The sequence below is a fragment of the Zootoca vivipara genome, chromosome 9, assembly GCF_963506605.1.
Source record: "Zootoca vivipara chromosome 9, rZooViv1.1, whole genome shotgun sequence".
Taxonomy (NCBI): Eukaryota; Metazoa; Chordata; class Lepidosauria; order Squamata; family Lacertidae; genus Zootoca; species Zootoca vivipara.
The window spans coordinates 73,042,060-73,059,051 of record NC_083284.1 but is presented as its reverse complement, the minus strand read 5'-3'; the positions used below and the strand labels follow the sequence as shown (position 1 = coordinate 73,059,051).

Sequence of the window (16,992 nt, the reverse complement as noted above, 5' to 3'; positions counted from 1 at the left end):
TAGAAGAGCATATGCCAAGGATGGTTCAAGTCTGAAGAATACTTCCACAGCAAGTAACCTAAGGTTACTTTCCGTTTCCATTTCAAAAACTGTAGAACTTCTGCATAAGCAGCCATTGGACATGTACCTGTAGCAGAAGGAGAAAGAGATGGAACAGGATCCCATGCCTGGTACAAGTGGTGGGTGGCAATGTTGTCTCTTTTGGATGCCATTTCTTGGATTTCTTGTTCTACAATTCCTCTTATGACATTTAATTTCCTCCCAAACCTGAAGTTCAGCAGAAATAATCATAAATGACTAAAGCATCTTCTACAGTCAGGAAATCTTCACTAACAAAATGACTACTGGCCCCAACAACATCCAACATACCATCTCAGGACTATTTAATTGCTCATCTTCTAACATTGTGTATGCCATCAAATGCCAACAGTGCCCTTCAGCTCTCTATATTGGACAAACAGGCCAAACCCTACGCCAAAGGATAAATGGACATAAATCTGACATCAGGAACCAGAAGACAGAAAAACCAGTAGGAGAACACTTCAATCTCCCAGGACATTCTATACAAGATCTCAAAGTAGCTGTCTTACTACAAAAGAATTTCAGAAATAGACTGGAAAGAGAAGTTGCTGAATTACAACTTATCACCAAGCTCAAAACCATGGAGGGACCTGGTTTGAACAGAGATATCGGATTCTTATCTCATTATACATGATAAGCAATCTTCAGCCATCTCAACCCTTGCTTTTTCATGCAAAACCATTTGCAGTCGTTTTCGGTCATCAACAGCTATCAGTCAGTCAATCACCCACTTCCACCACCCTTCTGAGTGATCCCCCCTCCCCTCCCCATCCCCACCCCTCCCCACCCCTTCTCTACATAAGTGCCTGGGGACTTCTATTTCACTGTATCTGAAGAAGTGTGCATGCACACGAAAGCTCATACCAAAATAAAAACTTAGTTGGTCTTTAAGGTGCTACTGAAGGAATTTTTTTATTTTACTTCGACCCAGACCAACACGGCTACCTACCTGTAAATGACTACTGTATCAGCTTTTATTATTATAACAGGATTCACTTTTGGGGGAAAAGGCATACAGTATCAACTAATTTAAAATGCAAACCAACTATGCTTGATTTGCTTAGAACTAGCCTAATTTAGAGATGTCAAAATTAACCAAATGCTGCGAAAAGAAAAGCCTATCATTATACAGATACAGGTATTACGTAAGACAACATGGGAGTTTATTACCCATAAATTCGCTCTTTGCGACTCCTGGAGGGCATTCCTTAACAGTGGGGTGGCACCCCTCCTCCAAAAATAAGTTTAGTTGACAACATTGCAGAGGGTCACCAACTATGAGAAATACCACACCTGCAAGGACCTTTCTACCAATTTAACCCATATTTTCTTTATTGACAAAAGGGAATCCTGTGAGGCTTCGTACTGCTCAGTGCAGAGCAGTTCCTGGAGTTGGGAAAGTCCATCCCTTCCTCTTCAGTTGGCTGGGCACAGTCAACTTCTCCCCTCTTTGGCGTGTGAGAGAAAAAGTAGGGATGGATTTCCCACTTGCCTCGTGGGCTGCCTTTCTGCATTTTCCTATCCCTGCAGACATTTTGAATAGGGATTGGGAGACATGGGCGTAGGCAGGGGGGGCAGGAGGGGGCAATTGCCCCCCCCTAGAAGCAGGGCCACTGGCCAGCCTGCCCCACTGCCCGCCCGGTGCCGTCTCCCTTCTCCCTGGCTGGCTGTGGGGCGGGCGGCGGGAAAGCACCAGAGCCGCGCAAAGCGTTTGGCTGGCTTTCCCTCCCTCCGCCCCACAGCCAGCAAGGGAGAAGGGAGACGTCCCTTCTAGCCGGCTGGCTGTGGGGCGGGCGGAGGAAAGCCAGGCAACCGCTTTGCGCGGCTCTGGGGCTTTCCCTCCACCTGCCCCAGCGATTGCAGAGGGGGAGGAGGGAGTCGGAGCAGCCCGATTTCGGGCTGATCCTGGCTCCCCCTCGTCCCTTCCTATCGCGGAGGGGGAGGAGGGAGTCGGAGCAGCCCGATTTCGGGCTGATCCTGGCTCCCCCTCGTCCCTTCCGATCGCGGAGGGGGAGGAGGGAGTCGGAGCAGCCCGATTTCGGGCTGATCCTGGCTCCCCCTCGCCCCTTCCGATCGTGGAGGGGGAGGAGGGAGTCGGAGCAGCCCGATTTCGGGCTGATCCTGGCTCCCCCTCGCCCCTTCCGATCGTGGAGGGGGAGGAGGGAGTCGGAGCAGCCCGATTTTGGGCTGATCCTGGCTCCCCCTCGTCCCTTCCTATCGCGGAGGGGGAGGAGGGAGTCGGAGCAGCCCGATTTCGGGCTGATCCTGGCTCCCCCTCGTCCCTTCCGATCGTGGAGGGGGAGGAGGGAGTCGGAGCAGCCCGATTTCGGGCTGATCCTGGCTCCCCCTCGCCCCTTCCGATCGTGGAGGGGGAGGAGGGAGTCGGAGCAGCCCGATTTTGGGCTGATCCTGGCTCCCCCTCGTCCCTTCCTATCGCGGAGGGGGAGGAGGGAGTCGGAGCAGCCCGATTTCGGGCTGATCCTGGCTCCCCCTCGTCCCTTCCGATCGTGGAGGGGGAGGAGGGAGTCGGAACAGCCCGATTTCGGGCTGATCCTGGCTCCCCCTCGTCCCTTCCTATCGCGGAGGGGGAGGAGGGAGTCGGAGCAGCCCGATTTCGGGCTGATCCTGGCTCCCCCTCGTCCCTTCCGATCGTGGAGGGGGAGGAGGGAGTCGGAGCAGCCCGATTTCGGGCTGATCCTGGCTCCCCCTCGCCCCTTCCGATCGTGGAGGGGGAGGAGGGAGTCGGAGCAGCCCGATTTTGGGCTGATCCTGGCTCCCCCTCGTCCCTTCCTATCGCGGAGGGGGAGGAGGGAGTCGGAGCAGCCCGATTTCGGGCTGATCCTGGCTCCCCCTCGTCCCTTCCGATCGTGGAGGGGGAGGAGGGAGTCGGAACAGCCCGATTTCGGGCTGATCCTGGCTCCCCCTCGTCCCTTCCTATCGCGGAGGGGGAGGAGGGAGTCGGAGCAGCCCGATTTCGGGCTGCTCCGATGTGGCCCCGCCCCCGCCCCTTGGCCCCGCCCCTTGCTCCCCGCCCCTTGGCCCCCCCTGATTTTCATCCTGGCTACGCCCCTGTTGGGAGAGATGAGGCTCACCTGTTTGCTTTTTCTTGTCCCAGAGGGCATTTTGATTTGGAGCTTCATGCCTTCACCAGGAGGTGCATCACACACTCATTTAATGCCCATTGGAAGAAGGTGAGTTGTGGTGGGTGTGCATTGCCTGCCTTGCTTGGCTGCACTGCCCTTGACTTCCCACTCTGCCCTGTCTCTGCAGTTTGTTTTATTAAGTCCAGCTTGCCTGCTTTTCCTTTCCTATGAGATTTCCCTCCCACTTTCAATCTTGGTAGTAGCAAACTGCCAAGTAGTGGTAAGTAGTGGCAGCCTAATTCCAGCACATGGCCCTTCCCCTCTGATCACTGGGTCTTTCAGCTGACTCGGATCCTTCCCTCTCCCCCTGCAGTAGGTTTTCTGTCAGTTGGTCACATGCAGACAACATAGGGAGGAAACCTAAACTCCTCACTTCTCTGGTGCCTTGATTTACACTGTAGGAAGAGGGCTTCCCATCTCTTAGGCCTGTTTTTTATTGTTTTATGTTGGTGGAGGAGGAGGGGGCTGCCAGCTACCCTGCCAATTTGTTTGTTACAGCAAAGGGGGGAATTCCCACCTGTTTGGCTGCCTCCGCCCTGCCTGGCCAGTTTTTGTTTCTTTGCTACACTGGAGGAGGAGGAAGGCTCATGTCTTGTGCTGGACCCAGGAGGCCTTTAGGATTCTTGCTTTTCCTGTGTGTAAAAGGGGTGAGGAGCTGGCATGGCATTCCCACACATTTATTAACCTGCCTTTATTGGTGATCATGGGAGTCAGTGGGTGCTTCCTTGGCCTCCTGGGTGAATGTATATGCATGCCTTCGCCACCAGGGCCGGTCCAGCTATTTGGTGGGGTGAAGCCATTGCCTTAGGTAGCAGAAGTCCCTGAGGCAGTGCCTCTGCAGGCATCCAGCATATCCCTGCCACACTGGCACTGATTTCCAGTGAGATTTTGCCAAAATTATGCAAGAGCTCACTAGAAATTGGTGCCAATGCCAGTAGTGGTGGCAGCAACGGGGGGGTGGGGGGTGCAGGAGGCACTTCCTGTTTTGTCTCAAGTGTTGAAATGGGATGTGCCACCCCACCAGCACTACAGAATGTTATGTTCTATATTGTATTGCTGTATTTTGTACATTGGTATGACAATCTAATTTTTAAAAATTCTGAAAAGAATTCAGGGAAAGAAAAGTTGGGATGAGCATCACCACAGAAAAGCATGAAGAGCACCAACATCAGAAGTACCTTGTATCTAGAGCTTTTAAAGCTTTGTTTCGAGGTTGCTGCTCCAAGCAGCTAACAGCTGGATTGCCTGCAAGTGGTATTGTCATTGCGCTCAGCACCAAGGATGTTATGGCTTGAACAGCTAGAACGTTTATTTGGGTCCTCTCTGTATCTTCCTGAAAAAATGTACACACGAAGCCAAAGTTATGAGTGCCATTCTACAATAAGAAAAGAAAAACCTGCAAAGAAGCATCGTTTCGTACCTAATAAGTTAGGATTACAAATTTCTTCTTGGCAGAGCTCCAATTTGCAACTCTGCTCTTTAGCAGAAACATGTAAAAAAAACTCTCTTCATAGGAGAACTTGTATATTCTATTCAGTTTCTCTTGGGGGCTCTGTCTCCTTTTGTACTCAGGCCCATCTGTTCCAGTAGCGTTACTGGAAAATCCAAATCGGCAACACTATGGAGGTGGGATTGGCTATCTATATTTTACAGGCCCCTAACTCAGGGCCACTTTCCTGGCCAACCAGCCAGGCCCTAGTCCTATGTAAATTCCCGTTATATTTTTACCCAACACGCATTCCTTTCGCCTTCACCCAACCAGTTGCATTTACTTGGATTTTATATTTAATGTTCTAATTGTATTTGTTGTAGTTTTATTGTTGTGCGACAATTGCCTGTCTGTACTTGTGCTATGGCCATACGGCTAATGCAATAAAACCAGTCACTGGATTACTTTACCTCTTGCTGGCTTTCCTCTTGGTCCAATACAATTGGCTGGGTTACAAGAACACCAAGAAGACTAGCCCATGTCTCTTCAAACTGCATGCGGTTTGTCCACCCTGAGGGAAGATCCAAGCCACTGGTGTTTACCACTTCAAAAGATAGAGAATTACCAAAGTATAGGTTCCACAGCTGTATTTTTATGCCATGAGCAAAAGAAGTTATAGAAATCCCTGATAACATAGTATGTTTATCTGCCAGGGGTGGGGAAGATACGGGTGACTAACTCCCTATAAAGACTCCTTATGACACACAGAGTTTATGTGTAGAATTAACATATAAAACTTGCATTCTACAACCGTAATGGCATATTTTGGCCAGTACTAGAAATTCTTTCCTTGAAATCACAATTTTATCCACGTGAGAACCTACAACACTCCCACACCTCAACATTCCATCCACACATGACTATGGCCTGCTTTCTGCTGTGGAATGCTGGTTTTTGTTATGTCATTTTATGATTGTAAATATGTCCCATTAAAAAAACTATGAAAAATGTAAAAAATTATATCTATGCTCACACTCTAATCCAGGCCCCCCCAAACTTCGGCCCTCCAGATGTTTTGGACTACAATTCCCATCTTTACCGAACACTGGTCCTGTTAGCTGGGGATCATGGGAGTTGTAGGCCAAAACATCCGGAGGGCCGCAGTTTGGGGATGCCTGCATCTGTACATTCACATTGGAGGCTAAAGATTTTCCCTCTCCCCACCTACATTTTTGTAAGCATGTGGAAATGAACTCTTCTTTCCAAGTGGAAAGTTGGTTTAAATTGCAAAAGTAACTTATTCTGTAGTGTTGCATAACGACAACACAAAATACAGATTTATATTTGAAAATGTTCCTTCAGATTCTATGAAGTTAAAGTTTATTTTGGATATGCAGGAAAGGGCATCTCAATTTTGAAAACTGATAAGCCATGTCCTATATTCATAATCTGACCTACTGAGATACGCCACATACTGCAGTGTTCAGTGTAGCAGATCAGCAAATTGAAAAGGCCTTTGCCTCTGACTTCAAAATACTAAGGTACCTCAAGGTCACCCACTCACAAACAAGGCTTACTTTGTATTAAACAGTTTAAAATAACGTTAGCTCACCATGAACAGTGTTTTAAAGTAATAAAGACTAAACTACAACTTATAAATTCAGCTCAAATTATCTACCTACCCAATGTGTTAATTCGATAGATAAACTCCTTGAATACTTCTCTCTCCTGAAGAAATTCTACTGGTATTTCTGGGAAATTTGTGCCAAAATCACCTGTGGGCTTTGGAGACCAACCCAGTTTCCAGACCTGTACAATACAAAGACATAAAGAAATATAAATATCTTGTAGTTTGGAGCCCTACCCTTCCACAGACATTAAGAACATCAGGTCTTATTTTTCTGATTTGTCAACAACCATAGAGGGAGACAGGGAAGACATGTGTGACTTCTTTGCATGTGTAAGAAGCTAAGAACAAAATGAAACTACTGCTCTTAACCTATTAGAAGGGATTCTCATAAGACCACCACCAAATTTCCAATAGGGGCCTTTAGGCATGAAAACGTGTAATTTAAATATTTATATAATTTACTATGAGAAAAAGATACCTAGTAAAAATCAAGAAAAAACATAACAGTATGATCAGCAATAATTCTCAACATCAACTTTAGCAGTTAAACACATACCAGTGGAGGAACTCTTGCATAGCTGTTTACTATCGGCAGTCTTGACAAGCTGATGATGATGTTCTTAAGAACAGGGGTGAGGAATGCTGGAATATGGCTATTTTTCTTGTACCCCAAAGCCAAGACAGATTGCAAACATTCCACCAACTCTGCTACTATTTCACAAGCCGTTGCAATATACTCAAATTCTTGAATTGGGAAAGAATACAAAAATTCAGTACAGAATACTCCAATACATAAGGTAAAGGGTAAAGGGACCCTGACCATTAGGTCCAGTCGTGACCGACTCTGGGGTTGTGGCACTCATCTCGCGTTATTGGCCGAGGGAGCCGGCATACAGCTTCCAGGTCATGTGGCCAGCATGACAAAGACGCTTCTGGCGAACCAGAGCAGCGCACAGAAACGCCGTTTACCTTCCTGCTGTAGCGGTACCTATTTATCTACTTGCACTTTGACGTGCTTTCAAACTGCTAGGTGGGCAGGAGCTGGGATTGAGCAGTGGGAGTTCACCCCGTCACGGGGATTCAAACCACCAACCTTCTGATCGGCAAGCCCTAGGCTCTGTGGTTTAACCCACAGCGCCACCCGCGTCTCAATACATGCAAACATACTAAATTCAAAATTGCTCCAATCTATCCCTAGACTCTGTGGTGTCAGAACAGCTATCTTGACAAGACACATTAACAGGCTTCATCTGGCAAGCCATGAAAAATGATGCATACTGCACAATTATCTAAAAAAAACCAGTAAGAGCAGTATCAATTACTGGTAAAACTATTCTGAAAGGCAACGTAGATGTGATGTTAAATGTGTAAATCCATTTAATGTGTCTTTTTCTTACTTGCAAATGTGGGTGGTGGGGTAGAAACAGGATCTGGTATTGCAGCGTTTAGTAGACGGAAGGTTTTAGTCAAGGCCTTCAGATGAGGCAGTTCTGTGGAAGCCTCAAGCTATAGCAATTTTCGGAACCAGTATTTTTGGAATACTGGGCCTTCAATAAGACTGTGATTAACTTCACTCCACAATGAGAAAAGCTGTTTTGGTTAAAGCGCCTTGCCTGTTTCAGCCGCCTGAGGAGAGCACTGAAATCTCCTCAAGCTGGAGCAGTGCTGGCAGAACAGCTGCTCCTGAGCCAGAACTTCTGGGGAAGTGGGGCGCCACTGTAGCCAGCTCGGAGGGAAATTTTCTTCCATTTCTTCCTCCAAGGCAACAGCTTCATTGCTCAAAGAGGGGAAATTAGTCCCTGAGATCGTAACACATAGGGAAAGTGTGTTCCTCCACAAATGTTTGTTCTGATGAACACCATTCGCCTAGAGAAGCCATTATCATGCCTTAAGCTTTGAAAGCTTAAAAAGATACATTAAATGCAGTCACGCATTTAACATTACATCTAATCTTTGCCTTGATAAGGTAGCAACAGAATACGTAAATGAAACGGGGAAATATTTCAACAATAGTAATAAATGTGGAACTATATATAAGAAATGGTAAAGGTAAAGGGAACCCTGACCATTAGGTCCAGTCATGTCCGACTCTGGGGTTGTGGCGCTCATCTCGCATTATTGGCCGAGGGAGCCGGCGTACAGCTTCCAGGTCATGTGGCCAGCATGACTAAGCCGCTTCTGGCAAACCAGAGCAGCGCACGGAAACGCCGTTTCCATAGGAAATGGTACAAAGATATAAAACCTGCTACAGTTTTAAAACAACATAACTGTGTAAAAGTTTCTACTAGTTAAATTAAAACACTATTATATGCATATTTGAAGCTTGAATCTCCTTACTTTCTCTTTGTGGATCTACTTCATCCTCACTTGCAGGTTTTGTAATGTTCTTCTTCCTTTCTGGACTAAGAAGTTGATTTCCAGGTTCAACTGCCACTATATTAGAGACACACCAAGCATTTCTCAATGCTAATCTTTAATTCCCCAGTAGCATTATTGGACAAGAATTTGAATTGCAAGCTGAACAAAAATACTGTAGTTTCATAAGACAGAATTGCACAAGCTGATGAGATTTTGTTGAAGCTGTTTGATCTAAAGGATTTTTGTACACTGAGAACTTCACTCATTCCAGGTAAGTAAGCAGAGGCACAAGATGATACACCCACTTGGGATTGTATTTCGTGTTTTTTATTTTGTGTTTTATGCTGTAAACCACCCTGTGATCTTTAGATGAAAGGCAGTATGCAAATTTAATAAATAAAATAAAACAAACACAATGCACAGAGCAGGTCCCAGGATGAAACTTGTAAAGGCATTAGAACGATACAAGATTCTGGGATGGGCCCCTTTGATTGAAGGAGCTTCCCCTACTACTTCCATCAGGTAACTCACCTGCTTCTATGATGAATCTGATACAGCTGATTACAGAGCAGGCATGTGTCACATACGCCACCGATGCCAGCAGGTTCCATAAATTAGGTTGTTGCAATGCCAAACAGCAGCAATCTAACACAGCCTGAAGATCAAGACTTAGTGGAATATGCTTATGTATCAAATGCCAAGAAAGTATCTAAGGAATAAAAACAATACGAGATGAGATGGGACCATTGGTACTTAACTGAAGGGTGTTTCTCTATGGCTGTTTGGATACATCCACGTGGGAAGTATCCCTACCCTATCGCTCAAAGAGGAAGCTTCCTGTTTGCTCCAGTTTCTGTTTCTTGGCAAAGCTCCTAGTTCAAACTTAACATTATACCCAGAACAAGGGACCAAGCAATGCAACAAAGGGGGAGAAAGGTTAGCCCTGGTACCCCAGAGCCAGTGCAGTGACTTCTATGGTGACTGGCAGCCTGCAGATAAGAATGCAGCCATGGATTCATCCTGACACCCACACAGAAACACTCTTCAGGTGAGTACTGCTGGTTCCTTCTGCCTATTTGCCTCCCGGGGGGCTTGGTGCCATTTGGCAGGCTACCACAACTGATTCTGCCCTTGCTGCCACTGAAGTGGTGGGAGATTTTTCAACTTGTGGGTGGCACCTCCAGTGGTAGGGGGAGACAAGTCCCCAGTCAATGCATCCTACATCCACTACAGAATATTTTATTCTTGTAGTAATGTGCATATTGTCTCTCCCTCCTAATTAGGAAAACAATAGACATAACCCATTCCAAACTAACTGCAAAAGGCTACAGAAAGTTTGATAGCATCCTATTCACTTTCCAAACAGGTGTTGCCGGTGCTCACATCTGTAACATATAGTGGTACCTCTACTTACGAATAACTCTACTTACGAATGTTTCTACTTACGAATGGAGCTCCATCCGCCATCTTGGATGCGGTTTAGATAGGATTTTTTCTACTTACGAATTTTTTCTCCCAATGCATTCCTATGGGATTCGACTTACAAATTTTTTCTACTTACAAATGTGCGTTTGGAATGCATTACATTCGTAAGTAGAGGTACCACTGTACTTTCAAATGGTTTCCACATATGCCATCTCAATAGAAGTATGGCAGATAAAACTCCCCAAATCAAAAATCACTAGAACTATTACCTTAGATGATTTTATAGTAAAGGTTGTGATGAGACACACACATCTGATAAGCAATATTCTGTTTGCTATATTTGTGGCCTTACCTCTAGTAACATTACAACAAACTTCAGAATGTCACTTTCTTTGTCAGGTGGAATGCGAAGAGAGGGTGGCAGTTTTGAAAGTAACACCAGATGCTGACTTAAAGCATGAGACAAGACCATTGTAGATTGATACATCCCTGGGTCTCCTGCATAGTAAGGACATATCATTTAAAATGTTATCTGCAAACATCAAACTTTATAACTGAGCAGCACAGGGGGGAAATAGCTCATGGGTAGCTTTCAATACTATGTGCAGAAATCATCTGGGATGAATGTAGAATATGGGAACCAACATAACCCCCTAATGTTGCCAAATTAACTAGTTGTTACACGCAGAGAAGCCGTGGCAGTCAGTAAAAGTTGGCAGCCTTTATATATAATCTTATTTGACTTAATAAATGTTATGCTTAAGATACTTCGCATGTGAATTCTTGCCTTCCTTAATGATGTGTGATTTCTTATTAATTCTGATGTTTCTTCCTTCTTCTCCCATTGAATTTCTCATTTTTAATTTCAAGCTTGCTGTGATGCCTACAAGAGTTTGTGTCATGAACTGCATCATGTTTCTCTATTCTTTTTACAGACTAGTGAGATGATGTGTCAAAATGACATGGGTCTCATGCTAGGTATGAGGTCCTCCAGTCTATATGAGGTCCCTCAAAAGGTGGGTCCTTCAAGTCTCACCAACACTACAGCAGACAGACAGCAAATGAGCTTCCATGTAGCTTAGAACTATGCTGGAGTTATTTGGGCAACACAGGCCCCACTCAGAAGCCTCCCACCTGAAAAGATATTCCACTACTTCAGGCAGGGTAACTGGGGTGCCAGAATCAGGCCAATTGGGATAGCTTGTGGCTTTCTTCTGAGGAGGTATGTACTGAAAACACAAAAACAATTCCTTCTCATGGCTCTGCTCAGGAGTACAAGAACCTGCATGTAAAGAACGTTTCTGTGAAGTCATGTAAATTCCAGGCAGGAAGTGTGGGAATTCATGACACTGGCTCAACAGAAATAGGATCAACTCATCATCCTTTGACTTCACTAAAGATGCAAACCATAGTTCTAGTTACAGGTAGGTAGCCATGTTGGTCTGCTGTAGTCGAAACAAAATAAAAAAAAATTCCTTCCAGTAGCACCTTAGAGACCAACACGAAAGCTCATACCAATGACAAACTTAGGTGGTCTCTAAGGTGCTACTGGAAGGAATTTTTTTAAAGATGCAAAATAAATGCTGGTGGTCTCATTCTAGCATGGTCTCACTTCCATTTCCTTTCTCCATATAACCTGCTAGGAAAACAGTCCTCAGCTTTCTGCAGGCTGATCTCACATGGCTTATTGATTTGATGGGGCAGGAATAGTTTACTGGGGGTACCTTCTACCGTACAGATTTAGTTGTGTGAATGCTGCAATATAGCAAACTGCTTTATAAAAATAAATACTCTTTACTTCTATTACCAAAAATATCGCTCAACTTCTTCCAGTATGCTGATGTTTCATTTGGCTGCAATGGCTGAAAAACCTGATGACTGGTGGGAAGTTTTTGTATGATAGCTGTCACATGACTGAGAGTTACCCAACGGGTAGCTTCAAAAAGGCTCTTCTGATTTTTGGAGATTTCATGCATGCCAAGACTTAAACATGGAGCTAGAAGGCTCAGGTTGAAGTCCTGAAAGAACAAATGATGGATAAAAGGTTAACAAAAAAAAGCATTTTCACACAGAAAAGGAAAGCTAGAGATTCTAACAAGCCCATATGATTTGAAGTGCTAGCCTGGTTATATAATGACTGTCAGTCAAGATGGAATTGAAATAAATTGTTGTAAATTTTACATCATCAGTTCCTGTCAAGCTCAGATACAGCAGACAGATGTAGAGGTCTTTTGGCCCAAAGTACACCCACAAAATGGAGGACACCTAGTGCAAGACAAGATTATCACAGCACTCTGAAAATAAGAGTAATTATGTCTAATGCAAAAAACTCACAAGATATTTAGATTGTATACATATAGGCTTGCGCTTAATGCATAAGCTTAATGCACCTCCTAAGAGTGGCAAGCACTTCATCAGAATTTATGCTAAGCCACAATTGTACGAAATGGTGTGTGTGTGTGTGTGTGTGTGTGTGTGTGCAGAAGGGAGACACAGCTTCAGTGCTCCAACTGAGTTTGATTTACATACATAAAAATAAATGAAATAGCCAATGAAATCTACGGATGGTTCTACATTTGTAAAATACAAGATATAATGTATTAAAATTCCATTAGCAAGATGGCAAATGTATAACCTTTGCTCCTTTTAAACAATTTACTAATTACCTATTGCTCAGGGCAGCCCATTAGTCACAAAGCTGCATATTTATTAAGTCACATTGACTTAATTTCAGGTAAGCATGCACTTACTTAGCCTTAGTAATAATTATAATGAAGATTTTAAAAAGTTCTTAGTTTTTATTTAAACAGAGAAAAATAACATGGATATTTGATAAAAAGATTTCACATGTCTGGATTCTAAAAAAAGAAGGTAACCATCTATTCCCTGATGTGAAGGCTCGGCTTCCCAAATTAATTTAGCTTGGATATTTTAAAAATACATATTCCATTATGAAGCTTACACATCAAATCCTTGTCATGAAGGGGTGTGTAGGAATAGCCTACTGGATTAGGCCAATGGTCATACAGTAACAGAATTGTAGAGGTGGAAGGGACCCAGAGGGTCATTATCTAATCCAGCATCCCATTCTCACAGTGGCCAACCACCATGTGCCCTATGGTCCCAACAGGCTTGAGAGGCTACGGTGGCAGTTGCTGTCAGATGAGGAGCAGGAGGATGCAGTTGGTAGGCTGTGCCCCCAAAGGAGAGATCTGTTGCCTTTAGGGGCTGGGGAGGCACCCTCACTGGCTGCTTGTCATTTCCTATCCATGCAGCACAGGGATTCCTAAGCAGCGGAGGGAGGGCATCAACCTGCCAAGAGGGGAGGCTGGACTGCAGGAGGAGGAGGAGCCAGAAGGGCTGACCAACAGTGATATGGAGTGGAAATGATTTCACTACTATATTTTTCTGCAGAAAATTTCCCACTGTTAGAAATGTGATGCTTTATAAAATTAACTAGTACAGTATCATAATGGTGTCAAATTGAGCATCGGTTGGGGGGGATACAATACCAGTGAAATCTAAAACAAATAGTTAAAATACTACTGAACAGTTTTCTAAGGGCTTTCTTCCACCCTTAACGTCTAACACGAAGTATATTTTATTGAGTTTATTATGTTCTAAAACAGCTGCATTTAAAAAAGAAGAAGATATGTGGCATGTTACTTTTGTTTGCAATCATATTTTTATACCTGGAATTGTATTTTTGTTTCGATCATTTTGAAAAAGGAAAGCCAATTCATAAAAGTATACATTAAATCCCTATTTATTTTGTAATGACAGCAAGCTAAATTACCTTATGTAGCATAAAAGATCTCAGTTCGGGTTCAGGAAGCCGATTCACCAACTCTGCACCTTCTAACAGAGCCGAGGCTGATTTCGTGTAGCATTGTGAACTCACTAGTGAAACATACCAGTCCTTTCAAGAAAATAGTGTCAATCAACTACACATACTTGGAAACAAAAGAGATAAAACTATCTTGCTTTAAATCAAGCTTCTAAAAAGTACTGAGAAGTTGAACGCATATGCATACTTATGCACTTGCCACCACCAGGGTTGTATTTACCTGATAATATAATCCTAAATTATTGGTGAGCGGACTGACCCCACCCCTCCTTTTTCATACAGCATCCAAGGCTTCTGCTGGATCAACACAACCATTGTGGGTGACCAATAGAAGCCTCAAATGCCAGGCTAAGAAGAGAATGACAATTCTGATCAGGTTGCAGTTCACCAGACATATGGACCCTATCAGAATTTTGTCAGCACAAACAGTGCAAGCAGTGCTACAATGCTCTGATAACCTTTTAAAAGTCTGATTCACTTGGTTCTTGTCTAGCGATGCAAAAAGGTCCACTTATGCCTTCCCAAAGCAAGAGAGGTCACAAGATGAAAAACTGCTGCATGAAGCTTCCCTTTGCCCTGACTGAGGTGCTGCCTGCTTCGTCAGTTGGCCTGGACAGTTTTTTCCAAGACAGGAGCTCGGCCTTCCAATGATAGGCTCACAGGTACCGGCACACCACTGTACTGGCCACCAGGAATCTGTCCTGGACGGAATCTAGGGATGCGTCTGCCAGAAAAGACACTGCCTTTGACAATTTTAGGAGAGACTTCCAGAGTCTTACCAGGTCTTAGGGAGGCTCGTCTAGGACAGACATCCCCAAACTTCGGCCCTCCAGATGTTTTGGACTACAATTCCCATCTTCCCTGACCACTGGTCCTGCTAACTAGGGCTCATGGGAGTTGTAGGCCAAAACATCTGGAGGGCTGCAGTTCGGGGATGCCTGGTCTAGGAATTCCTCTAGCCATATCAGAGTCACCATTTTGTCCTCTTGAGCCCACCCTCCTCCTGCATTCTCTACTACAACTGTATGTCAGCTATTGAGAAGGTGATACCGTAGGTCAATCATTTTACAGCAAAAGCCCATCTTTTTCTAGATGGAGACATACTTTTTGAATGCACAGGGATCCACACATTTCTAACAAGGATCACATTCTTAGCATTTTAAGGTGTGTGTGTGTGGAAACCAAGACCTATCTATTTTGTCCTTATTTAGAACACTGTATTTGATTCTAGGCATCCTATTTTGATGAGCACTTGCCAAAAACGATCAATTAAAATTAATAAAATTAATTAGGCCCACTTTAAGGACAGTATGTCTAAAAGGAATATTTTTAACATGCTAAGTGTCTCTGAATACAATTGCTCTATAATATGGAAGCAGGAATCATTAAATTGCTCTGCATAGCCTTAACATTTGAACAACACAGACACAGATTCTTGCTTTTAACCAATCTCTAGCATTCAGAACAGAAAATGTACATCTATTTACTACGTTTATTAGACTGAAAAGTGTTACCTGTACATTTAAAATAAAATTATAATTACAGTAAATCTACAACAATAATCTACGGCCTTACTTTATCTGGAATTACAGTTTCCAGAGCAGGCTGGTTCTCCCCATCCAGTGGGTGTGAAGTAACCAAAGATGATGGGCTAATTGTTTCTGGTGCTACAGTAAGACGAAACCTATCCAGGAGTGAGTAGAGCCTTTGGTGTCTGGAAAAAAGAAACGCAACCAGATTATGCAGAGTCTAGGAGAGACAAAAAAAAACTGGTAACATTTCCAGTGGATAAATGAGAACAATTTCAACAGTACAAGAGATATGGTGCACTTGATAAATTAAGCGCAACACTTCCATATATGATTTTTAAAAAGCAGGATGTGCTTAACAAGTAGGAAGTAATATATTTTAGCAGCCTCAAACCTTCCTCCTAATGAGAGACAATAGACTCAGTGTGCCCTAGAGTTCTGTTCAAGGTAGCTCAATCTGCAGAAGGAATTGCAAAGGAGAACAGAAAGGCTCTATATCCTTGAGCACTCTTTCTAAGTAGTTTTTTAATTACTGTACAAAAATACAACAAAAAATATTCTCCAAAAGAAAATCACCAATGCATTACCTGAGTGCTAATCCAGTATTCTGAAGATATTCCTGAATTCTATCCAGCTCTTCAACTGGTAACTGAGCAGTGCTGTTCTATACAAAAACAAGAAAGGCAATACATTTGTATAGGTCTGGCGAATGAAAAATAAAACATACATTATGATAAGTTAAGAATAACACTAAGAAACTGTGGTTAGCACTAATCATTGATTGTTGCTTTAATTTTACCTAAGACCGCAAATATGAACTGAAATAACTTTTCTCTTAAACTTAAGTTTTTTAGATACTAGATGTATGTATTTTTATTTAAAGCCTTGAGACTTATGCACATTTAATATATTGTGCAGCTCCCCTTCTCATTGCATTTAAATAGCTATGTTTATATACAACATTGCACATAACACAGTCAAGTCTCCCTATGAGACATGGTAAATAATTTTGTTCCCACAATTTACTTAACAGGCAGACTGAATGTAAGTTAAATTTAAGAACATTCCACTGTATCAGAAACACTGACAAACAAAAGTATACATAAACATGACAATGCATTTGGTACCTGCACCGTTGCAGCTAAAAGCATTTCTACTCGACGGCAAGCAAGAGTATCGACCATGCGAGCCAGCACACGGAATGGAGTACACAAAAGCTTGTCCACATACAATATTAAGACAGCACCAGACTGGCTGAGGTGAATCCCCTCTAAGCATTGTAGAGTTTTCTTTACTGCAGTTGGCTAAATGGGGAGACAAGAAAATTACAGGGCTTTTTTCATACTAAACTACCCCAAAGCAAATGACATATGAAAGTTTTGAACAAAACAAATCATTCCATAATAGAGTTATAGGTTAAACTCAGGCACAGACTAAACAAAGGCATGGACCCCAAAAATGTACACACCACTTCCTTGAGTTTCTCTTTATGTCAACCCCCCCCCTCAAATAACACCCAACTCTACCTCTTTTTTGCATCTAATCCTGAC

The 16,992-nt window shown here is 43.6% G+C and overlaps 1 protein-coding gene across 3 annotated transcripts in view; it reads right to left on the bottom strand.

Annotated features, from left to right (window-relative positions):
* HTT (huntingtin) overlaps positions 1-16,992 on the bottom strand; it is a 111,921-nt gene that overhangs the window by 23,981 nt on the left and 70,948 nt on the right. For all 3 annotated transcript variants that reach the window (XM_060279042.1, XM_060279043.1, XM_060279044.1), the window contains 13 exons: positions 16,570-16,746; positions 16,030-16,106; positions 15,489-15,627; positions 13,863-13,985; positions 11,874-12,084; positions 10,419-10,564; positions 9,173-9,350; positions 8,621-8,716; positions 6,840-7,027; positions 6,336-6,462; positions 5,124-5,224; positions 4,403-4,557; positions 128-267 (listed from right to left, as the gene is read on the bottom strand). In XM_060279042.1, coding sequence (XP_060135025.1) covers positions 128-267; positions 4,403-4,557; positions 5,124-5,224; positions 6,336-6,462; positions 6,840-7,027; positions 8,621-8,716; positions 9,173-9,350; positions 10,419-10,564; positions 11,874-12,084; positions 13,863-13,985; positions 15,489-15,627; positions 16,030-16,106; positions 16,570-16,746 — 1,858 coding nt within the window. The remainder of the gene's footprint in view (positions 1-127; positions 268-4,402; positions 4,558-5,123; positions 5,225-6,335; positions 6,463-6,839; positions 7,028-8,620; positions 8,717-9,172; positions 9,351-10,418; positions 10,565-11,873; positions 12,085-13,862; positions 13,986-15,488; positions 15,628-16,029; positions 16,107-16,569; positions 16,747-16,992) is intronic.